Raw genomic sequence first — 21511 nt, 5'->3', positions numbered from 1 at the left:
TAAAGGTCAGAGACACACGGGACCTCAGGGGCTATATGGGCCAGCCCTCTCATTTTACAGATAAGGCGACTGAGGCTAGGAGGGGGGAAGTGACTTTTCTGAGGGCACATGAGCAGTAAGTGGTAGAGCCAGGGTTCAAAGCTAGGTGACGTTTGTATAATTACCATAATAACAGTTCACATTTATATAGCATTGTTTGCACAGTGATTTTCCTACACTAACCCTATGAGATAGGAGGTGCATCATCTCCAATACGCAGTAAGGGAACTGACTCTCAGGGAGTTTAGATCAGTTGCCTAAGGCCATACACCTGGTAATCACCAGTTCTTCTGACTGCAAGCCTATTGCTGCTCCACTGCACCACCATGATGCCCTGGGGTTACATATAAGTCTAAGACATTAGCATTAGCCATGCTGATGTTTGTGCTAAGTGAGAAGGTACCTGGGTGCCTGAAACATTGAAGAATGTGCAAGCAGCAGGACAAAAAGAGCTGGAAGAATTACAAGCTTTCTTCTACAACTCCTCTAGGGGGCAATTATTTTCAATCCTATTATTCCCATTTCACATATGAGGAAAAGAGGAGGGAAATGACTTGCCCAGGGTCACCATGTTCATTTTTACCAGACCCAGGTCTCTTCTGATGCCTAAGTCAGTCCTCCTGTCGTGGCCTGACACCTTGCACTGTGCTAAGCAGCTGCTGAGAGAGCCTGGGAGACCAGCTACTAGGATGGTGTGCGATCGGGGCAAGAGCATTTTTGTAGCAGACTGGCAGATCTCCAGAGTAATCAAGAAAAGGCTACAAGGAGGGTAGTGGTCACTGCAGGCAATGTGTCCACAGTGATAGCAAGTGTGCAGGACAAGGAAAAGCACTAGTTTAGGGGGACTGCAGTTATTAGGAATAATTACCGCAAGGGGCTGCTTGAAGCAAAGTCCAGCCTGGGCCTGAGGGTAAAGCCTGAATAAACGAAGGAGAAAGGGCTCCAATTTCTTAGGGATTAAGAGAGCTGACACAGTATGCTAGTTCCAGCAGCATCACCAAAATGTCAGGGTCAAGAAATGAGCCAGCACATGTGGAGGTGCTGGCCAGGCACATAAGAACAAGGAGGAGAAGAGCTGTCCCCAGCGGAGACACAAGAGCAGCACTCCCAGGAGATACTGCAGAACAGCCCTGGCTTGCCTCATCCCTGACCCCTATCCAATGGACGTCAGTGCACCCCCGCCCCACCTTGACACACCTGGTCTAGTCCATGACTTCCTTTAGACTTTATTGTGTCTAAGATGCCCTGGCTCCTGACCTGGCTCGGCCTCTGGTTGATACTTTGGTTTGATCCCAGTGTGAACACTGCCCCATTCTCCCAAAGGTGTGTGTGGGGGGGAAGGGTGGTGATGGTGGTGGTGGTAGAGAGTCCCTCAGGCCCTGTGACTGCCCACTCCAGAAGTATTCTGTCAGCACCCCAAAAGGGGATAAAATGAAGATGACCCTATGGCCAGCTCCTGAGGAAAGCAGAGACTGGACCTATGATAACTTCATTGAGATAAGGAACTCAAAGGTCAAAAAACATCTGCCAACATAGGTTGCTACCTTCTCTTTAACTTAGAGTCTCAAAAAGTTACTGAGAGAACTGAGAGGTTAAGTAACTTGGTCAGGGTCACATCATCAGGATGTATCAGGCAGGACTTGAATTCTGGTCTTTTTGGCTCCAAAGCTGGCTCTCTATCTACCATGCCACACAATAGGTAGAAATAAGAATAATAATGAGAAATAAAACTGGAGGTGATTCTAAGAGCACAGTTATCATGCTAAGTCCTGGCAAAATGAGAAAACTAGGTGGTACAGCAGATAGAGCCCTGAGCCTGGAGCCAGGAAGACCTGAATTCAAATCTAGCCTCTGACACTTACTAGTTGTGTGACTCTAGGCAAGTCACTTCACTTCTGTTTGCCTCAGTTTCCTCAATGACAAAATGAAAATAATAATGGTACTTACCTTGCAAGATTGTTGTAGGATCAAATGAGATAATAATTGTAAAGTGCCTAGCACCATGCCTGGCACCATACATAAAGGCTTATTCCCTTCCCTCCAGAATGGAATTGAGTCATGAAGCTATGCACCTGTAGTTTTATCCGTCTGTATGTCTGTGTCCCAAAGTCTCTATAGAATGTGATGAAGGCTTTTAAAGCCTAACCATTCGACTACGTATCTGTTGTGCTGAACACCTTACTGGGAAAGAGTACAAGAGAGGAGTAATGGAGAAAGATCAAGGTTCTGAGGCCTTCAGAGGAAAAAGAGCTGAGTCCTTGGGTGGTATCAATAGAAAATAACCAGTGATAGAACCCTAGGAGGCCTGCTATTTGGGGATCCTCTGAGCTCATTTCCTTAGACAGCCAAATCCATAAACAGTCCCACAGCAGGAGATGAACTCAAGAAAGAACTCATAAAAGGAAGGAGCAAACATTTTTTTTTCTGTCCAAAAAGCAAGAGAGTTATTTACAAAGGGCGGTATTAAACGTCTGTCTGACATCTAAGTCACTTGGGTGGAACGTTGCCTATTTCATCCACTACCTTCTCTAAGAAGGACAGGCTTATGACCCCGGACTGAATGCATCACGTGCAAGCTCCTAGAACTTACCATGTTGTAGTTCTTCAGGGCCAGGTGGGCTTTCCCCATGTGGAAATAGGCTTTGGTGGAGTTTTCATCACACTGTACAAAAAAGAATGCTCAAATATGCTTCAGGATCCCCTAAGCCGTCACACAAGATATGAATAAGGACTGGACGTGTGATTTTGTCGATACAGGGAACCCCCAGACGAGCAAACCGTCTTTGTCAATGCATCTTTTCCTTGATTTGAGAGTGCTGGTGTTGCTCAGAGCACTGAAAGGTTGGATGTCACACAAGGTCAGGCAATTACTGAACGTCAGAAATATGGCTAAAACTCAGGTCTTTCAAGTTTTGGGGCCCTCCCGGGGCTCCTTAAACAGAGTTTAGGAAGTGCTGAAGGGGTCTCGAGTGGACAAAGTGTCAGAAGTCCTGCTCTATCCAACACTGCGTGCTGGCCCTCCAGCTATCTACTGCTGCTCAGTTGTGTCGTGTCCGACTCTTGATGATCCCGTGGACCACAGAATGCCGATACTGCCCACGGGGTCTTCTTGGCAAAGATGCTGGAGTGGTTTGCCATTTCCTTCTCCGTTGGAGTAAGACAAACAGGTTAAGTGACTTGCCCAGGGTCACATGGCTATTAAGTGTCTGGGGCAAGATTTGAACTCAGGACTTCCTGACTCCAGGCCTACTGCTCTATTCACTGAGCTATCTAGCTGACTCTTAAGCCATTAATTAACTTCTGATAATTGTCTGGCTTTTGCATAACTAAGATAAGTCAGTTTTTCAGTTCTATGGATAGCTACACTAAATCCAACAATTAAAGCTTATCTCGGTGTCTATAATCAGATTAGAGGCAGCTGGGTGGCACCTTGGATCTAGGCCTAGAGTCAGGAAGACTCTTCCTTTTCCTGAGTTCAAATCTGGCCTCAGACTCTTACTAGCTGTGTGACCCTAAGCAAGTCACTTAACCCTGTTTGCCACAGTTTCCTCATCTGTAGAATAAGCTGGAGAAAATGCCAAATCACTCCAGTATCTTTGTCAAGAAAACCCCAACTGGAGTCACAAAAAGTCAGACATGATTGAAATGACTGAGCAACAAGTGACCAAATTAACAATAATCAAATAATAGTTACAATTATTTTTGTAACTGAAATTTCTATGGCACCTGTGGGCTTACAGAGAACACTTCACATTCATAATGCCTGTATTTATCTTCGAACACAATGGCTCCCCCTAGTGTAGCTCCTGTGCAATGAGAATTGTCTCACTGGTATCAGAATCCTCAGCACCTAGCTGGATGCCTAACATATAGGAGGTGGGTTTCAAACCCAGGACTTCCTAGATTCCACATTCAGCACTCTTTACCCAAAACTACTCTGCTTCCAAATGCTGCCAGCAAGGAGCTCAGCCACACTGGGTAGCTCTCCACATTTAACAACATACCATTTTTCACTTTCAGGGCTTGGGACGACGCAAATGAGAAGCCTTTCTCTTAGAACAGAGCTGAAGTAGGGGTAGCAAAGTAAACAACCATCCAGGGCACAGAATCCAGGGAAAACAATGTGAGGCTGACCTTGGCTAAATGAAATCAGATTATCTGGTTTTGCCATCTTTAATTAGATCTCTGTCATCTGTGCTCTGGATTTCATACTATGCAGACATGCTTCATTGTCTCTTTTGTTGTGTTTTTAATTTGGTGATTTTAAAGAATGGATATTACTCCAAGGGAACATGCAAAAGCTGCTCTTAAAGAGCATACATAACATCAGTTACTGTTAGAGATATCACAGCACCTGTTAGTGTGGGGAAGTCAAGTGTTTTAAGAAGCATTCAAGCCCAAAGTGAAACAAGATTAGTATCACTGAAGAGGAAACTGGAAATGAAAACCGAAAAAAAAAAGGTGAATAACTGAGAAACTATTGCTGAAAAACAGTCTAATTAATCCTCAGAAAGTAAACAAAGACATTCAGAGGGACCTGGCAGCTGGAGGGGTTCTTACTGATTCCTCTACAACGCAGCAAGGAACAGGTAGGTGGTAAAGTGGATAGAGGGATGGGCCTGGAGTCAGTCAATCTAGCCTCAGACACTTACTAGCTGTGTGACTATGGGCAAGTCACATAACCTTGCTTGCCTCAGTTTCCTCACCTGTAAAATGAGGTAGAGAAGAAAATGGCAAACCACTCCAGAATCTTTGCCAAGAAAGATCCAGAGAAATCACAAAGAGTCAGACACAACTGAAATGACCAAACAATAACAGTGCAGCACAAGCTTCTTGAAGTTGGAAGAACAGTGGGAAGACCAATAAAAAACAAACACAAAAAAAAAATCTGCTGCTGATCACTGCTATGAAGAAAAAGTTTGTCATGGGCAAGACAATACAAAGACTGTACTTTAGATCACCTCCTCCTCTCTCTAATCTTCAACTCTTCCCTATCTATTGGTTCCTTCCCTACTGCCAAATATACCCAAGGCCCCCTCATCCTTTAAACTTAACTAGATCTGACCATCCCTTCAAGCTATTATCCTAAGTCTCTCCAAGCTTTCTCAGCTAAATTCTTAGAAAAAGTTAACCACACATATTGGTTCCACTTCTCTCCTCACCTCACTCACTCATGGTAGGTACTTAATAAATACTTGTTGATTAACTGCTAGATTAAAGATTTAGACCTTAATCTCTCTTAAGAATTAAATTTTTATCTTCTTAACCTCTCTACTGTATTGATAGTACTGACCACCCTCTCCTCCTGGATATTCTCTCTTCTCTTAGCTTTCATGTACTCCTCTTTCCAGGCTAACTACTCCTTCTCAGCCACACCCCCTGACCATGGGTTTTCCTCTAACTCTAGGGTCACTACTCTTACCTCTCATCTAGTCCTAGGCTTTCTACTGTTCTTTCTCTATGATCATTCTCTTAGTGCCCTCATCAGCTCCCACAGACTTAATTAGCATCTCTAGGTCAATGATTCCCATTGAGTCCCTCCCCTGAGCTTCTGTTATCACCAAATGTCTGTTGGATATGTCAAATTTTGTCCAAGAGTTATCTCAAACTCAACATGTCTGAAATAGGATTCATTATCTTTCCCCCAAACCCAATTCTCTTCCAAGTTTCTCTATTTCTTTCAAAGTCACACCATTCTTCCAATCCCCCAGGTTTATAACCATGACATATCCAACCAGTTGCCAAATCTTGCTGTTTCTATCTCTACATCATCTCTTTCATCTGACCCCTTCTATCTACTAAAAAAAGCCACCGCCTTAGTCCCAGCCTTCATCACCTCTCACCTAAGATTACTGAAACAGTCTCCTAATTGGTTTCTTTACCTCAAGTCTCCCTCCCCCCCACTTTAATCTATCCTCCACTCTTATGCCAAAGTGATTTTTCTTAAGTGTGGATCTAGCCACATGATTCCCCTACTCACTCAGTTTCATCAGTTTCCTACTGCCTCTAGAATCTAATATAAATTCTCTCTTCAGCTTTCAGAACCTTTCATAACTTGGCCCCAATCTTTCTTTCCAGGCTCATTACTCTTCCTCCCAGACAGACTGGGCTCTTCCAAGCTGCTCCTCGATTCTAGCCCTCCATGTCTTGTCTTTGTGTCCCTGTACTAGCCCCACGCCTGGCATGCACTCCCTCTTCACCTCCATCTGAAAGAATTCCTCTCTTCCATCAAAATGTGGATCCAATACCACCGTGTGTGTGTGTGTGTGTGTGTGTGTGTACACTAGCGTGCCCATGCGTGCACATGTGCACTCGCACATGTTTACTCTTGGAGAATATAGTAAGCTCCTTGCAAATAGGGATTGTTTCATTCATAGTATTTGTATCTCCAGCACCAAGTACAGTGCCTAGCACATACTAAGTACTTAATAAATACTTGTTGACTGATTATATTCTTTATAATTTCCTTTTTATCCTCCAAAAGTTTTCAAATGGCTTGAAAGCCTCTGAGGCATTTAACAAATTTAACTGCTATACTGTTTCAACCATCAGGCCTGGTTTGCCTTGGTCTCACCATTAATTATCCTGCATTTTAATTAACTATTTGGAAACAGGCCAATATATTCCATAGAATCAGCATGAAAATGAGATCCAAATAGAGAGAGAGGCCTGCTGGCCCAGAAAGAGTGCCTAGCCAAGAGAGAGTTCCCTAGAGGGAATGAAATCCATTCTGGCAAAAGTTGAATAGAACTCAGACTTTGAGGTTTGGTAATAGAATAGCCCAGGAAGGTTTCTTTACCTTCTTTCTTCTTATTTGGAAAAAAAAGAACCTATGACTTCAAAAAAGCAAGGGAATAGGTCAAAACTGAAGATGAGCTGCATTTGACAGTCCACCTTGGACAATTCTTATAACTCAACTACTGCACTTCAAAATATGAAAAAATCAAGCATTTTTATAGAATATATTATTTTTTTTTGAGGGAGTACCTTATATAAGCCACATCATCAAGGTTCTAATTTGCCCCCTTTGTTTGATTAACCAATCATCAAGTATTTGTTGAAACCTTAAGATGTGCCCAAAACTGTGCCAAGAATGTAAAAGTCTTATGCTGGGATCTGGAGTGGATATAATTTATTATCCTGTTGTTTCAGGATAAAATATAAATGCCTCTGTTCCTAAAGCCCTTCACAAGCTGGCCCCAGCCTACCCTTCCAGTGTCATTGAACATTACTCTCCTACTCACACTGTGATTCATACAAGCCCACCTAGTCCCTACTTTTTTCACAAACAGCAGCCCACCTCCCATCTCTACCCCTTGGCATTGCCCATCCCACATGCCTGGAATCACTCCCTCTTCCCTTCCCCTTCCAGAACCTCTTTTTATCTTCAAGGTCCAAATGAAAAAAAAAAACTTTAACATAAAGCCTTTCCTGATTCCCCCACTACTAAAGGCCTCTCTCCTCAACTATCTTATACTTTCCTACTTTGTATTTATTTGAATTTATTACTTTTATATTTATTCTGTATGTATTTATACATTTATTTGTTGTCTCCCCTATTCGAATGAAGGCTCCTTGAGAGTAAGGATTGCTTTATTCTTTCTATTTGTATCCTCAGTACCTAGGACAGGGCCTGGCACATGGCAGGTACTTAATAAATACTTGTTGATTGAATGATTGATTAAAGATTATTTAAATACCAAGTCACTTGAAATAAAATAACAGCAGGTGGGCATATCATTTCTTTATTAAAGGACCTTTTCAATTTCATCCTTCACTGCCTATTATGATAAATTCAGGATGATAAAAGAATTATAGAATTTCAGAATAAGAAAATACCACATACAGCAGCATTACGCCTAAAGCATGACAGGCAGAAGGGCTGAACAAAAGAAATTCTTTCTCCTGATTATTCTCCCCAAAACAGGGGGGTGGTATAGTAAATTTACAAATGATTAGGGCTAGAGAAAAAACACAGTCTTGTGGGGGAGAATGATACATGTGACATTTCAGAACACAACTGGGCTGGGCGCCCACAAAGGATTAGAGGGCCCACCTCCACAAACCCCACCCTGATAAGCTGGTTTCTTTCAGGTCAGCACAGGGCTGCCTAAACCAGATCTTGTCCAGGAATATTGCCATCTGGTAGAAGAGAGAGCATCCTCTTACCTTCAGAGCCCAATCACAATCCACCAGCGCTTTTTCGTATTCTTCCAGCTTTATGTAAGCCTGCAATGACATGAAGCTTGTGAGAGGCAGCACTGGGCAGTGCAGAATGAGCAGAGTATCTTTGAGACACAAATAGCCACTGAACCTCCGCAAAGAAAGGGCCCATCTCAAGGCCACCTCTGGACTGATTTCTACTGAATGGGACCAGAGAGTAGCAAAGGAAGCTAGAGCACAATTGTTTATCCTCTCCTCCAGAAAGCCTGAACCAAAATCGCAGAAACCAAGAGCTCCAGAAAGCTCAGTGGCCCCTATATGGAAGAGGACATCATCACCACCATGCTGGGATGCCAGGCCTCTTTAAGGATGCAGTAGCACTCATGAGTAAGGCTCCACTGTGGCAGGAATGCCCCCAACAGGAGAGACTCCTGGCTTCACTTTGTGGTGTTCTGGCTTACGGGGTTTCTTGGGAATAAAAATATGTTTTGCATTTCGATCCTCATCAGCATTTTAGGAACACTTAAGATTTCTGTGTATTTATTTAGTTCAAAGGAGCCATTGCCCTTCTCTCAGACTCCATTTCCTCATCTCTAAAAATGACAGGGTTGGATTAGAATTCAGTGGTGGGGAACCTGTGGCCTTGAGGCCACATGTGGCCCTCTAGGTCCTGAAGTGCAGCCCTTTGACTGAATCCAAACATCATAGAACAAATCCTCATAATAAAAGGATTTATTCTATAAAAATTGGACTCAGTCAAAAGGCCACACTTGAGGACCTAGAGGGCCACATGTGGCCTCAAGGCCACAGGTTCCCCAAACCTGGATTAGATAACCTCTAAATCATATTTTTTAGAATTTAATATACTGTCATTCTGTGACATTCCCCTCACTCTACCCCAAACACATCCCTCCCCAAACCACCAGGATGTAAGTAAAGCTTGGGCTGTGCAGCAACAGGATTGGGAAACACAACCTCACTGCTATCATTGCTATGATATGATTGTGCTCTCTAACATGTACATACATATGTTTGACACTTTTTCTTTGAAGAGTTCTCTATGAGCAGAGGAAATCAGAAATTATCCTTTTTTTCAAAGAAGGGGAGACTGAAGTATAAAGAGGTTAAGTGACTACTCTAGGGTCTGCCAGCAGGAGAATCAATACCAGAAGCCAGGTCTGCTGATAATTCAAATCACATGTAAAACATTTTGGAAACAGAAAGTGTATAAAGGGCAGCAAACATGAAAAAAGATAACCCCACAGATCATCCTAGCATGAACTAAGGGCAGGGTGTAGTGGAGGGGTGTTAAACAGTCAAGAACACTGATCAAGAATTGAGCACCAGCTTGCACTAATGAATTTCTGCAGTGCAGCTCTTTGGTCTGATGAAAAGGAAACTGAGATGCGGTGCTTCCATTCAGTTGGTTTATGGTCTAATTGAAGAAGCTGAATCTAGAGCTCTCTGTTCCATAAAGCACCCTCCATTTCTTCTGGTGTCTGCTGTTTCATTTAAAAGTCAGGGTACTCGAGGAAGAGGGGAGCATCTATCAGACACAGTGGTTATTATTCAGGATAGGGATTCTGAAAAAGCTCAATATAGGTTTTCCCAATATCATGACATGGTCTTTTCCTTTTCTATGCTTAGATTTTCTCATTCTGCACTGCTTCCTACATCTTAAATAGACATGTATTTTCCAAATGGCAATTAAACTCCAAATTTAAATTACACTAGCAATCTATTGATCATAACATTAGCACTAAAAGAAAAACAAAGTGATGAAAGGGTAAGTTTTCTCTTCAGCACAGAGCAACATAATTCAAAGGGCCCTTATTAAATGTTCTATAACACTGCGTGCACATTGGCAAGGAATTTTAAAAATAGTCAATGGTTCAAACAATTCCTAACACCAGGCTGTACAGTGTGTGTGTTTTATTTCTCTCTGAAGAAACGCTTCTTAGGATAAAATGGAAAAGGAGTTGTTTCCTCAAAGCTTTTCACCATTTTTCCTTATGTACATCATAATTTCAGAACATTTTTACACTTGATGAGATTCTTCAGTTATAAAAATTAAAGTACAGTACAGTAGTATCTCAATAATTTAATCAGAACTGATATTAGTCTACAATTGATGAATGGTCTGAATTAATTTTTTTAAACAATTGCAGTTTTGTTATTTTCTAATATCTGGCTTATGACACAGCACCCCTAGGCTTTAGTCTTATGTTACCTAGGTACACTCTCAGGGATGCTCCCCCAAATCAGCCTCTTTGGCTGTTGTCAGCCCAGGGAAATACTAGAATGGAACTTAAACAGCTCATCTGTAGGGCTTCCCAGATGTGGATTAAAAAGGTTCCCTGAAAGTTCAAAACCCTGGTGTCTTGAGGCCTCACTCTTGCTCCATATATCCAATCAGCACTAAAATCTTGTTGTTTCATCACCACAACATCTCTCTTCTACTTCCCCTTTTCTCCGACCCTACTCAAGGCCCTCGTCCCTTCCTACCCCACCTACTACAACAGCATCCTGATTGCTTTCTGCTTCCAGTCTCTTCCCATTTCAAACCATCCTCCACAAAGGAGCCAAAGTGAGTTTATCTACTCAATAAATTCCAGTGGCTCCCTATAGCCTGTAGGACCACAAATAAACTCCTCTGTTTGGCATTTCAAACTCTTTGCAACTAGCCTTTTCCTACCATCCCAGTCTTCCTCTTATTCTCTCCTCCTTTCCACACACATTATTTATTATTTACAGATGACAATTCCTCTATGATCTCCAGTCTCTTTCCACTGGCTGACCCCTATATAGAGAATGTTCTCTCTCTCTCTCTCTCTCTCTCTCTCCTCACCTCCACTTCTTGGAATCCCATATTTCTTTTAAGACTAAACTTAAAACTGATGTCCTGCAGGAGGCCTTTCCTGGTCTTCCTAGCTGTTGGTGCCTTCCCAAGTTTACTATGCCTCTACTTGGCATGAGTTTTTAATACACCTATGTATATACATATGTATACATATATATGTATGTACATACACACACACACACACACATATATACACATATATATGTATATGTATAGAGATATAAATATAGATATATATACACAAGTTGTCTCTACTATTAGAATGTAAATTTCTTGAGGGAAAGGACTATTTCAAATTTTGCCTTTATATCCCCAGTACTTAACAGTGAGTAGCACATAGTAAGAACTTAATACATGATTACTGATTGATTGAATTCACAAATCTGTTCCAGGACTGCCTTTATTTTACCACATGGAAAATGAAGAAAACACGTAATAGACTCATAGTGGCCTATAAACAGTCACTGTCATTTTTCTTCCTCTGTGGTTAGTTCCATCTTTCCTTAGGGTCCTAAAGCCTTCCAAATTCATAGCATTGCATGGTAGTTTAGACTCCTTTCAGAAAGAAAACAAACTTGGGGATACCAGAAAGACAACCCCTTTGCCACTCTAGTAAGTCAAACTTTTTTTGCCCCAGAGACTCCTACGGGTTCCCAACACTTTACTACTATTCTGTCACTTGAATTCTCCTCACTAGAAAAAAGAATTTGGGGTTGATAGCTAGGTTCTCCTCTTCCCCCTTCTTTCTGTTCTGTAAGGCAAAATTCACATCTGTTACTTCCCCATATCATGACTTTACTCCTTTGCAGTCTATCTAGCTATAGCTCAGAAAGGATGGGGGAAGGGACATGAGTTTGATTCTCTTTTCTCTCCAGGTGATATCCAGGAAATCTCTCACTAGAGGACTGGATTCCAGGATTCCTGAATTTTAGGTCACACTTAAATGGTGACTCCTGATGCTAGGGCAGGAAATTCCCCTTCTTTTGATAAAAAGCTACATTTGAGAATCACACTGTGCTAGAACTCTCTTCTCTGTCTAGGAAGCCAAGGTCTAGCAATTCTTACCACTAGGCAATATCATTCCCCTTTCCACAGCTGCCATATCTTGAGCTGACAGATTATGCCATTAGCTCTCTAAAACTGGAGCCAGGAACTTGGATCAAAGGAGGTGAAGACCATATATTAGACCTGAAAGAGAACTTAGAGGCCATTGAGTCCAACATCTTCTTTTTACAGGCAAGGAAACTGAGGCACAGAGTGGCTAAGGACTTGCTCAGGGTCACAGATCTAGTAAATTTACGAGGTGGAATTTGAGCCTAGGTTTTTATGACTCCCAAGTCCAGTGCTCCACCACTATGCCATGCTGGAGGCCAAGAACTGTCTTCTTGGCTTATGTGGGTGAAATGCACATATTTCTCATTCACCTCTGCTTCAAAGCAATAAATCAATCAAGAAGCATTTATGAATCATTTTTTATGGTCTAGGTGCTAGAGAGACACAAAGATGAAAATGAAACAGTCCCTGTCCTCAAGATGCTTAAATTCTACTGGAGGCGATAACATATAGATATATAAGTATATACTTTACAAAATTTATATAAAGTAACTTTGGGAGAAGGTACTAGTTGATAGGGAAATCAAAAAAGGCCTTAATGTAGGAAGTGGTATGTGAGCCAAACTTTGAATAAAATTAGGGATTCTAAGAGGCAGAGATGTGAATGGAGTGAATTCTAGGCATCAGGGAAAATCTTTGCAAAAGGCATGGTGGGAAGAAATAGAGAGTCACATGGGAGGAATGGCAAGGAAGGCAAATTTTGCTGGGATGAAGAGTGTGTGAAGGGGAGTAATTTATAATGAGGCTAGAAAAGCAGGCTGAAGTCAGGTTGTGAAGAACTCTAAAAGCTAAACTGAAGATTTGCATTTGATCCTAGAAGTAACAGGGAACAGAGGATGGTGGTACTCTCAAGAGAAACAGGGAAGTTCAAAGGAAGGATAGGTTTTTGGGGAAAGATAATGAGTTTTGGACACAATGAGTTTGAGATGCTTAAGGGACATTCAATAATAAATCTACAGTGGTAAGTACTTAATAGATAATTTTCATTTATTCATTCATTAATAATATGAGGTTGGAGCTCAGGAGAGAGTCTAGGAGTCATCTGCACAGAGGGACTGAATGCACTGGAGCTGATGAAGTCAAGGAAAGGAAAGGAAAGAGAGAGAGTAAGAGAGAGAGAAAGAGAGAGAGAGAGAGAAGAAAGCCTAAGATAAAGCCTTGTGGTAGACCCATAGCTAAGGATTGAGATGAAAACCCAGAAAAGGCAACTGAGAAGTAGCAACCAGACAAGTTGGGAAAGGAACAAGAGAAGGGAGTGCAATGAAAACTCAGAGCAAAAAGGGTTATCAATAATGTGAAATGCTGTAGAAAGAACAAGAGGGAAGCAGTATGGGAAAAGATCACTGGAGCTTGCTAGACTTGGGGTCATGAAGACCTACCTTAGAATCCTACCTTAGATACTCACCCAGCTATGTGACATTGGACAAGTCTTAATCTCTTTGGGTCTCATTTTCTTTATCTGTAAAAGGAAGGTGTTGGACTAGGTCCAAAGTTCTTTCCAGCACTAAATTTATGACTCTATGACTTGGCAACTAAGAGGTTACTGAAAACTGTTTCAGTTCAGTAATGGGATTGAAAACCAAGATGCAATCAGCCATTAATGAATGGAAGAGGAGAGGTATCTCCACCCACTCAGGTCTGTTCCTGCCTCTGTTGCTTTTTCAGGATCTCTCCAGGAAATACTGATGATAATAATAATAATAACAATGATAAGGGCTGAGTATAAAATGAAGTCTCCTTTCATAGGACAGTATGAAAAGGTTGCTCTTCTCTAAAGCCTATCCCATAAAAATCTGAGCCAGCCAATTCAACACTCATCAAGAAATATTCTCAGTCCTCCGAAGGAGGTGCCAGTGGACACACTCTCAACTTCCAAAGGAAGATACTTCCAAAGTTCCACATAAAAGTTTACCACACTATAAGATCATCTGGGAACTCCTCTGATCAACCCTCAATTAAAACAAAACAAAACAAAACAAAACCTAGGCTAAGAAAATGTTGGCAATTCTTTATAGATCTGCCTTAATGGTACATAAGAAAGTTTTGTAATTAGCACAGTAGTTATTTATAGACCAATAATACTTCAAAAGTACTTTAATATTTGAATTGAATTCTCTAGAGGTGGCTAGCCATTCCCCAACTGATTCAAATCAACAAGTATTTATTGTCAAACTACAACGTACCTAATTATTGTGCTAATTCAGCTATAAAAATATGCTGCCCTCTTTACATGATCCTCTCCAGGCAAAAAGTAGTTGGTTTCAAAGCACTTATAATTTCTTTGGGGAGGCAACCAGACACCACATCAGGGAGCAGGCTTCTGCTGTGCTGTCTCCATCCTTCATTTGCTTAAAAAACCCTTTGTTCAGAGATAAAGCAAAGGTAAATTTTAACCAAGCCTGTCTCTGAATTACTAAGGACATCTGAACTAATGAGATTATATTGTACTTTATATGGTTTCATTTATCATTGTCACTATAATATCGGTCTTTTCTACTTTCAGTATTTCCATCTCTTGTTTTCAGTGCTTTCCCCGTCTACTATATCAATTCCTTAGAGGGATTATTGAAGTGAGTGGAGGGGAGGAGGAAAAAGTGAGGAGGAGGGAAAGAGGAAGGGCTCCAGAAACTAAATCTCTGAGTAATTAGCTGCAGTCCCACTGGGTACAAGGTGATTCAGGATCTTAAACTAACAGGCAAGTGATCCTCTACAAGGTTAGGCTTCTTCCAAAAGCAGGCTTCTCATGATCACAGAATTCTTAGAAGGTAGAAGTCCCTTTCACCCTCCTCCTTATGATAGAAAAAAATACCAATTACTGCATAGGTCATCAGATAAATATATGCCTCACTGCCCTGATCTTCAGAAGATAAGTCTCAATTCTGTTGTCCATTCAGTGTCTTGCTCTCTTTCTAGAATCCATGCCTCTGAATATTAAGGCATGACCTTCTTTCCTATATCTCTTGGGAATTTTCTTTCCACTTTTCAACTTTATAAAATCCTCTATTTGCATCTTTCTGACTCATTTATTATGTATTATTTTATATTTTAGTTAGTATTGCATGTCTTATCCACGTAACAAACTGTAAGTTCCATGAAGTCAGGGACCATGTGCTATCTAAATTTTGTATCTTGCCTAGCACTTAGTAGTATTCAGCACACAGTAAGCATTTAAAAAAATACTTGCTGGATTGTTGTTTTGCTTTGTTTTGTTTTTTAAGGAGTGTGCTTTGCAGAACCCATTTCTATGACACACACAGCGCATCAAATAAAGAGGCCAGGTAGAGAGGCTGATCCTGGAGTTCTGGTTAACGCCCAAGTCACCAAACAAAAGGGCATGGGAGAGAGGGGGGATGGCATTACTTTGGCCTCTAGAGGAGGTTTCAATTTCTTGAATTCCCTGGAGTTAACTGACCTGGGCCCGGTTGGTGTAGAGCACTTTCATGTCCTTGAGCTTCTTCAGCCCCTCACTGTAGTGCTGGACAGCCATCCTATAATCACCTTTCAGAAAAGCTTCATTCCCTTTTTCTTTCAAGGCTATGAAAGCAAAGATCACAGACATAAGTTCTCATTTCAAACGGGAAAATCCTCCAGAACCTCACAACCTGCTGCCTAAACATACCTTCCTTCACAGGGAATAAAAGAGACTTGTCATTTCTTCCAACTCCTCTATGATTACATTATAATCTTATTTTATGCTCAAGGGTAATTTTCCTATACCCAACCCCAATTCGCTGGTTCCTCCCTATAAGGGTAAGTGTTCTTTTTGCTTCCACCCTGAGCATGCCACAAAGACCAAGTCTCCATCATCGAAAATGTTGAGGATTGTGGCGGCAGCTGGTAAATATGAGGCCATCGATACCTATGCCATGCAGCCACTGAGGACTTGGGATGACACTGAGTAGTGCCCTCCCACTAGATTCACATTTGTTTGCTCTACTCTCTCCCCTTCTCCCAAATCACTTCTTCTTTTATGGATTTTTTTTTTCTTTGCCTCTTCCTTCTTCTCTCCTCATGTCTTATGGCTGCTGGTGGTACCTGCTGGCATCATTTAGCTCTACTGATGGCATTTGGGATTAAACAAATTGCTGAGCCTTCCGGTTAACTCCAATGCCAACCTAGATGCTTTAGGGCTAAAGCTTTTGTTGTGGAGATGTGATCTAGGACAACAACGTCTTCTCACTCAGAGTAAGAAGGGCTCCTAGGGGCCAGCTCACCCCAACTGTCATCCCCACAAGATCCCCAGTAAACAAGTCATCTAGCTTTGGCTCAAAGACTTCAGGTAGGGAACCTACTACCTCCTGAAGCAGTCCATTTCATTTTTGGACAGCTTTAATTGTTAGGAAGTTTTTTCTCATATTGAATTTAAATCTGCCTCTCTGCCCCTTATACTCACTGCTCCTGGAGATCCGTTTGGGGGTGTCAAGCAGAGCTAGTGTACACCCTCTCCCACGTCACAACTCTGGAAGTCCTTGCAGGCAGGCATGAGGGGCCGCAAATATCTACTCTTCTTTGGGATTGAAGGAATGTTATACCTTCAACCAATCCTCTCACAATGGGATTACTCTCAATTTGTTAAGTGGGAGAAGAAAGTACCCTAAAAATGGGTTTTGCTGAGCAGCATCTTCTCCCATGAGCTTATTATAAGCCAGCACCTTCATGTTTGGGCCACACTTTGGTTTTCTGAAACTCTTTCTAATCTAACGATGCCCATCTCATGATGGCAAACCTCAACAACCATTACCATTTGCTAGGCTTTTGTTTTCTTTTCTTCTCTTGGCTCGTTCTCTGGCATCCTTCTCTAATACTTCCATGAAGCCATCTGACAGCAGAGGAGAGGGGTTTAAATGATTAAACTAAAAATGAGAACTCTATAATCACCCCTGTAGTTCAGAAAGAGAAGAAAGCTTCTGTGTAGCCAAGCTTTTTATGCAAAGACACGTGCACACACGCACACACACACACACACACACACACACACACACACACACACACACAGAGGCTTCTGAAGCCACCAAGCTGACATCTTCTTAATTTGACATTAAATGGTAAAGTATGTGATGTATTATTATACATGATGGCTATGACTGTGTGTCAGATTTGAATTATGCCTTTTAAAATAGTTTTTCTTTGGGGGAGAGACTTTTTTATTTCTTGCAGAATAATGAGCCTCTGAGCTGAGCAGCAAAAAGAAAGCCTAGATCCCTTGGGTAGCGAAGAAGTGGCACAAGAGGTGATATGCTAACAGGGTTCATTTTACAGAGGGCTGGCAAGGAAATAAGGGAAGAAAATTTCAGAGAGCTGGTAGGTCAATGTAAAATAGGCTGGAAGGTCACGAAATTAAGGCTAGGAGGGACCTCCAAGTCACTTAGTCCAACCTGACACTGAACAGCAATCACCTCGATGCTTACAACCAGTGTCTTCTTGAAGACATCTAGTGATGGTGATCCTACTAACAATGGGAAAGATTTTTGCCCACTCATAATTCCTGAGCTCATAAGGCTGTGATTTACAGTTCTTGAAGCTAGGTGAGACCAATAAAACTGTTGTGAATAAAACAAAACCTATTAGGAAGAGAGATACTGCTTTACCTGGGGTTGTGTCATCCACATTCTGCTTTGCCGGGTGGTTACATAGGTCACCAAAAAATGAAATAAAATAAAATAAAATTTCATGAGCTATATATGTAGCATAACAAAAAGGGAAGTCAAATCAGTTATGTAAACAGGACTACTTTGGGCCAAATTCAGTTTCCTGATTTGTGAAGGCTACTATCAAATATTGATGTGTCCACAATTTGCTTGGGATGACACAACTTATGAGATCAAATTATGAATTTGATTTCTATGAAAGAATTTTCTCCCAAGTAACAGCTCCAAGTTGTGGTCTGTTTGTAAGAGTTAAAGTCTCCCAAAAGTGAACCAAACCCAAATCACTAGTGGAATCAAGTTGATAAACAAAACACTGTGGCTTTAAGTATGGTTCCCAAGCACTATGTAGTCATAAAAAAACGAGCTAAATATTTACGCTTATTAAAATGAACCCAACATTCTTGTTAAAGATGAACAAAAAGATCAAAAAACCAAACCTCAGGGCTCAGACTTCCTTACTGTCAGGTCCATCTTGAGTTTGAGTGACATGAATAATTTTTTAGCTTCATCAGTGTTTGTGTCTCAGATCTATTATCTACCACTATTTATTTAATTTCATAATAGAAAGGAAACCTTCGTAGGGACTTGTGGAGGACTAATCACTGTTTTGTTCAAAGTGGTCCTGCATTCATCTTCCTTTTGGTCCTCCAGATGCTGCAGTCTCTTCTCTGCCTCATCCATGGCCCTCTCACGCACACTGAGGTCATCAGAATTCAGCTCCTGAACCAAAGTAGCTTAAGAGAAATTAGACACAAACCAATCAAACCAGGCACAACCAAATGGAAGAGAGCCTTCTCTATTAATAAAATGTTCTAGGGAGAGGGAATTCATAAAGACAAATTGAAAAGAATTCACAAGAGAAAAATAAGAATGAGTAAGTAATTCCAATAAGGAAAGAACAGGGGTTATTTAGCCTAGAGAAAGCTACAGGGGGGACCTAATTATGGTCTTTAAGGAAATAGTTATAATCTCTTATGAACCCATTCATACTTTTGGCTTATATCTCCTCTTGGAGGAAACTGTTTTTCCTCTTTTGTGTAGATTTCCTTTATTAAGTCTAAAAAGGACTTTCTCAAGCTTGAAGAAGTGACTGCTAGTTCTAAGAGAATGCAGAATAGCTTTGGCGCTTTGCACAATCAGTAGAGACTCTTAATAATCTTAATTGAGCTAAGTTGGGGGTATTTTGCCTGGAGGGTATTCTGTCCTTAGAATGGACAAGAATACCTGTTTAAGCCGTGACAGCCACATGAGTCCATGAGATAACTGTACATTTAATCTTCTGGCTCATGAGGGGAAAGTGTAGCCTATACTTTTATAGAAGTAAAAAGGAAATGAACATTCTCTCAAATAGCAGAATGCAAGATGTCAACAGCTGCAATCTTTGGATGACGTCCCCTAACAGGGTAATAGTCTTCTATCGTATAAGGTAGAGTGGGAAACCACGTATTCTTCTTGCCCTATTCTAGGTAGAAGGATCTTAAATATAGACAGAGCTAACATTAGAAGCCCAGTCACAGAATTAACAGCTTCTCTTGTACCAATTAACAGCCAGAAAATATTGCTCCCAAGCTACAATATCACTCAATTTCTCAATATCCCTTCAGTTTAAATTCAATTACAGGTTTTTTTTAAGTCATGAACCTGTCAGACAGCATAGTAACTAAGTCCAAGTAAACATTCCTTTTTAGCCACAACCACTCCCCAAAATAGAACTCAATTTGGTTATGATTTTCTAGTACTTACAGATTTCATCCACATTCTTGAGAAATTTCTCCCAGTCTCTTTCTTCTTCCTCTTTAGCCATTTTAGATCACAGTCCCTGAGGGGGCCAGCAACAAATGATGGAAATTAATAACAATAAAATGCTAAATGGAATCTGTCAGCCTTATTAGCTCTGAAAACTAAGAAGGGTCAAGTAGTTAGTAACACACCTTTGTGTCTATAAATGTCATGCATTACAGGAGGGTAATCTATTTCTTTTCAGCTGATGTTTAAGGCCAACCCGTACTCATCAATTGTGGATGCATCCAAAGAGCTATGAGTTCTCCCCTTGCTGGCAAAATTGCCACTGCTATAAGACCCCTGAAGGACCTCCAATCCACACTCCTTCAAAACCAACATGCCAAAGTAGTCTGTTCCATGTCAGGAACAAGAGACTCAGGTAGAAAGGCATGACAGAGAGGAGCTGATGGAGAGCCCTAGATGGAATAGAATTAGTGTGGAGGCCAGGCTCTGAGTCTGTCAGTTGAAGCATCTCTCTCAGTGGTGGCCTCCAGGAGGCAGGATGAGGTGGGGCTTCTATGGTAATGAGACTGGTATTCAGAAGCTGTTGACAATTTGCATCTAACTACTTACATGTACTAATAATAACTAAATGCAACCTGTGGTTTAGCTTGTTTCTAGGAGGGACAGAGAAGCTGCTAATTGAATGAAATGATCAGCATTTGCTGAAATAATTAATAATAACCCCCTTAATTCCAGTCTATATTTCTTAGGAGGCAGTATGTCAAGAAACCCGAATTTAGCTTGTCTCCTGGCTGTCACTAGTTCAAGATATGTGACCTTAGACAAATCACTTAACTTACCTACACTTCAAATACCTCATGTATAAAATGGGGATAATACATTCATTCCCAATTTCCATTCAGCTATCAAATTGATCTTCCTAAAGCACAGATCGGATCATGTTACCCTCCCCCCATAAACTTGAGTAGCTTCCTATCATTGTCAAGATCAAAAAAGCCCTTCATCACCTGGCTGCCTCCTACCATCCCAGACTGCTTACACTTTACCCCCCCCCCCCAAGTCATGAACTCTGGGATCTAGTGATATTGGCCTCCTGGTTGTTTGTCCTTCAGACAAAACTCTCTATCTCTCAACACTGAGTTTTCCCTTGGCTGTCCCTTGTGCCTGAAATTCTCTTCCTCCTCATCCTGGCTACCCTGAAGTCCCAACTAAAATGCCACCTTCCAGAAGCTTTTCCTTACCAATGCCTTTTAATGCCAGTCCTTTCCCTCTGTTGATTATCGCCACTTTACCCTGTATATAAATTGTTTGTACATAATTGCTTGCTTGTTGTCTCCCTTTGTATCCCCAGCGTTTAGCACGGTGCGTGGTATATAGCAGGTGCTTACTAAATGCTTGTTGGCTTGACTTTTGTGAGGAAAGCACTTTGTAAGTTTTAAAATGCTACATAAAAGATTAGCTAATAGGACAAAAAAGAAAAATGATAAATGTTGGAGGAGATGTGGGAAAACTAAGAAGATAATACACTGTTGGTGAACTGATCCAACCATTCTGGAGAGCAATTTGGAACTATGCCCAAAGGGCTATACAACTGTGCATACCCTTTGACACAGCAATACCACTGATAGGTCTATATCCTAAAGACATCCAAAAAAGGGAAAAGGGCCTATTTGTACAAAAATATTTATAGCAGCTTTTTGTGGTGATTAAGAATTGGAAATTGAGGAGATGCCCATCGACTGGGGAACGGATAAACAAACTGTGGTATATGGTTGTGATGGAAATCATTGTGCTATAAGAAATGATTAGCAGGATGATTTCAGAAAAACCTGGAAAAACTTACATGAACTGATGCAAAGTGAAGTGAGCAGAACCAGGAGAATGTTGTATACAGTAACAGCAATATCATATGATGAAGAACTGTGAATGACTTAGCTATTAT

The 21511-nt window shown here is 41.2% G+C and overlaps 1 protein-coding gene across 1 annotated transcript in view; it reads right to left on the bottom strand.

Annotated features, from left to right (window-relative positions):
- The window catches only part of TTC12 (tetratricopeptide repeat domain 12), a 52340-nt gene extending 32277 nt beyond the window's left edge, over positions 1–20063 (bottom strand). Inside the window, 8 exon segments of the mRNA XM_078156860.1 lie at positions 2630–2701; positions 8209–8268; positions 15588–15709; positions 16917–16994; positions 17764–17785; positions 18397–18557; positions 19567–19642; positions 19755–20063. Of these exon segments, the coding sequence (XP_078012986.1) occupies positions 2630–2701; positions 8209–8268; positions 15588–15709; positions 16917–16994; positions 17764–17785; positions 18397–18557; positions 19567–19627 (576 nt within the window). The 5' untranslated portion in view covers positions 19628–19642; positions 19755–20063.
- Positions 20064–21511: the final 1448 nt, after the last annotated feature.

Source organism: Phascolarctos cinereus, unplaced genomic scaffold, assembly GCF_003287225.1.
Source record: "Phascolarctos cinereus isolate Bilbo 61053 unplaced genomic scaffold, phaCin_HiC Scaffold_726;HRSCAF=1367, whole genome shotgun sequence".
In the NCBI taxonomy this organism is placed as follows: Eukaryota; Metazoa; Chordata; class Mammalia; order Diprotodontia; family Phascolarctidae; genus Phascolarctos; species Phascolarctos cinereus.
This window is presented reverse-complemented; position numbering and strand designations above follow the sequence as displayed.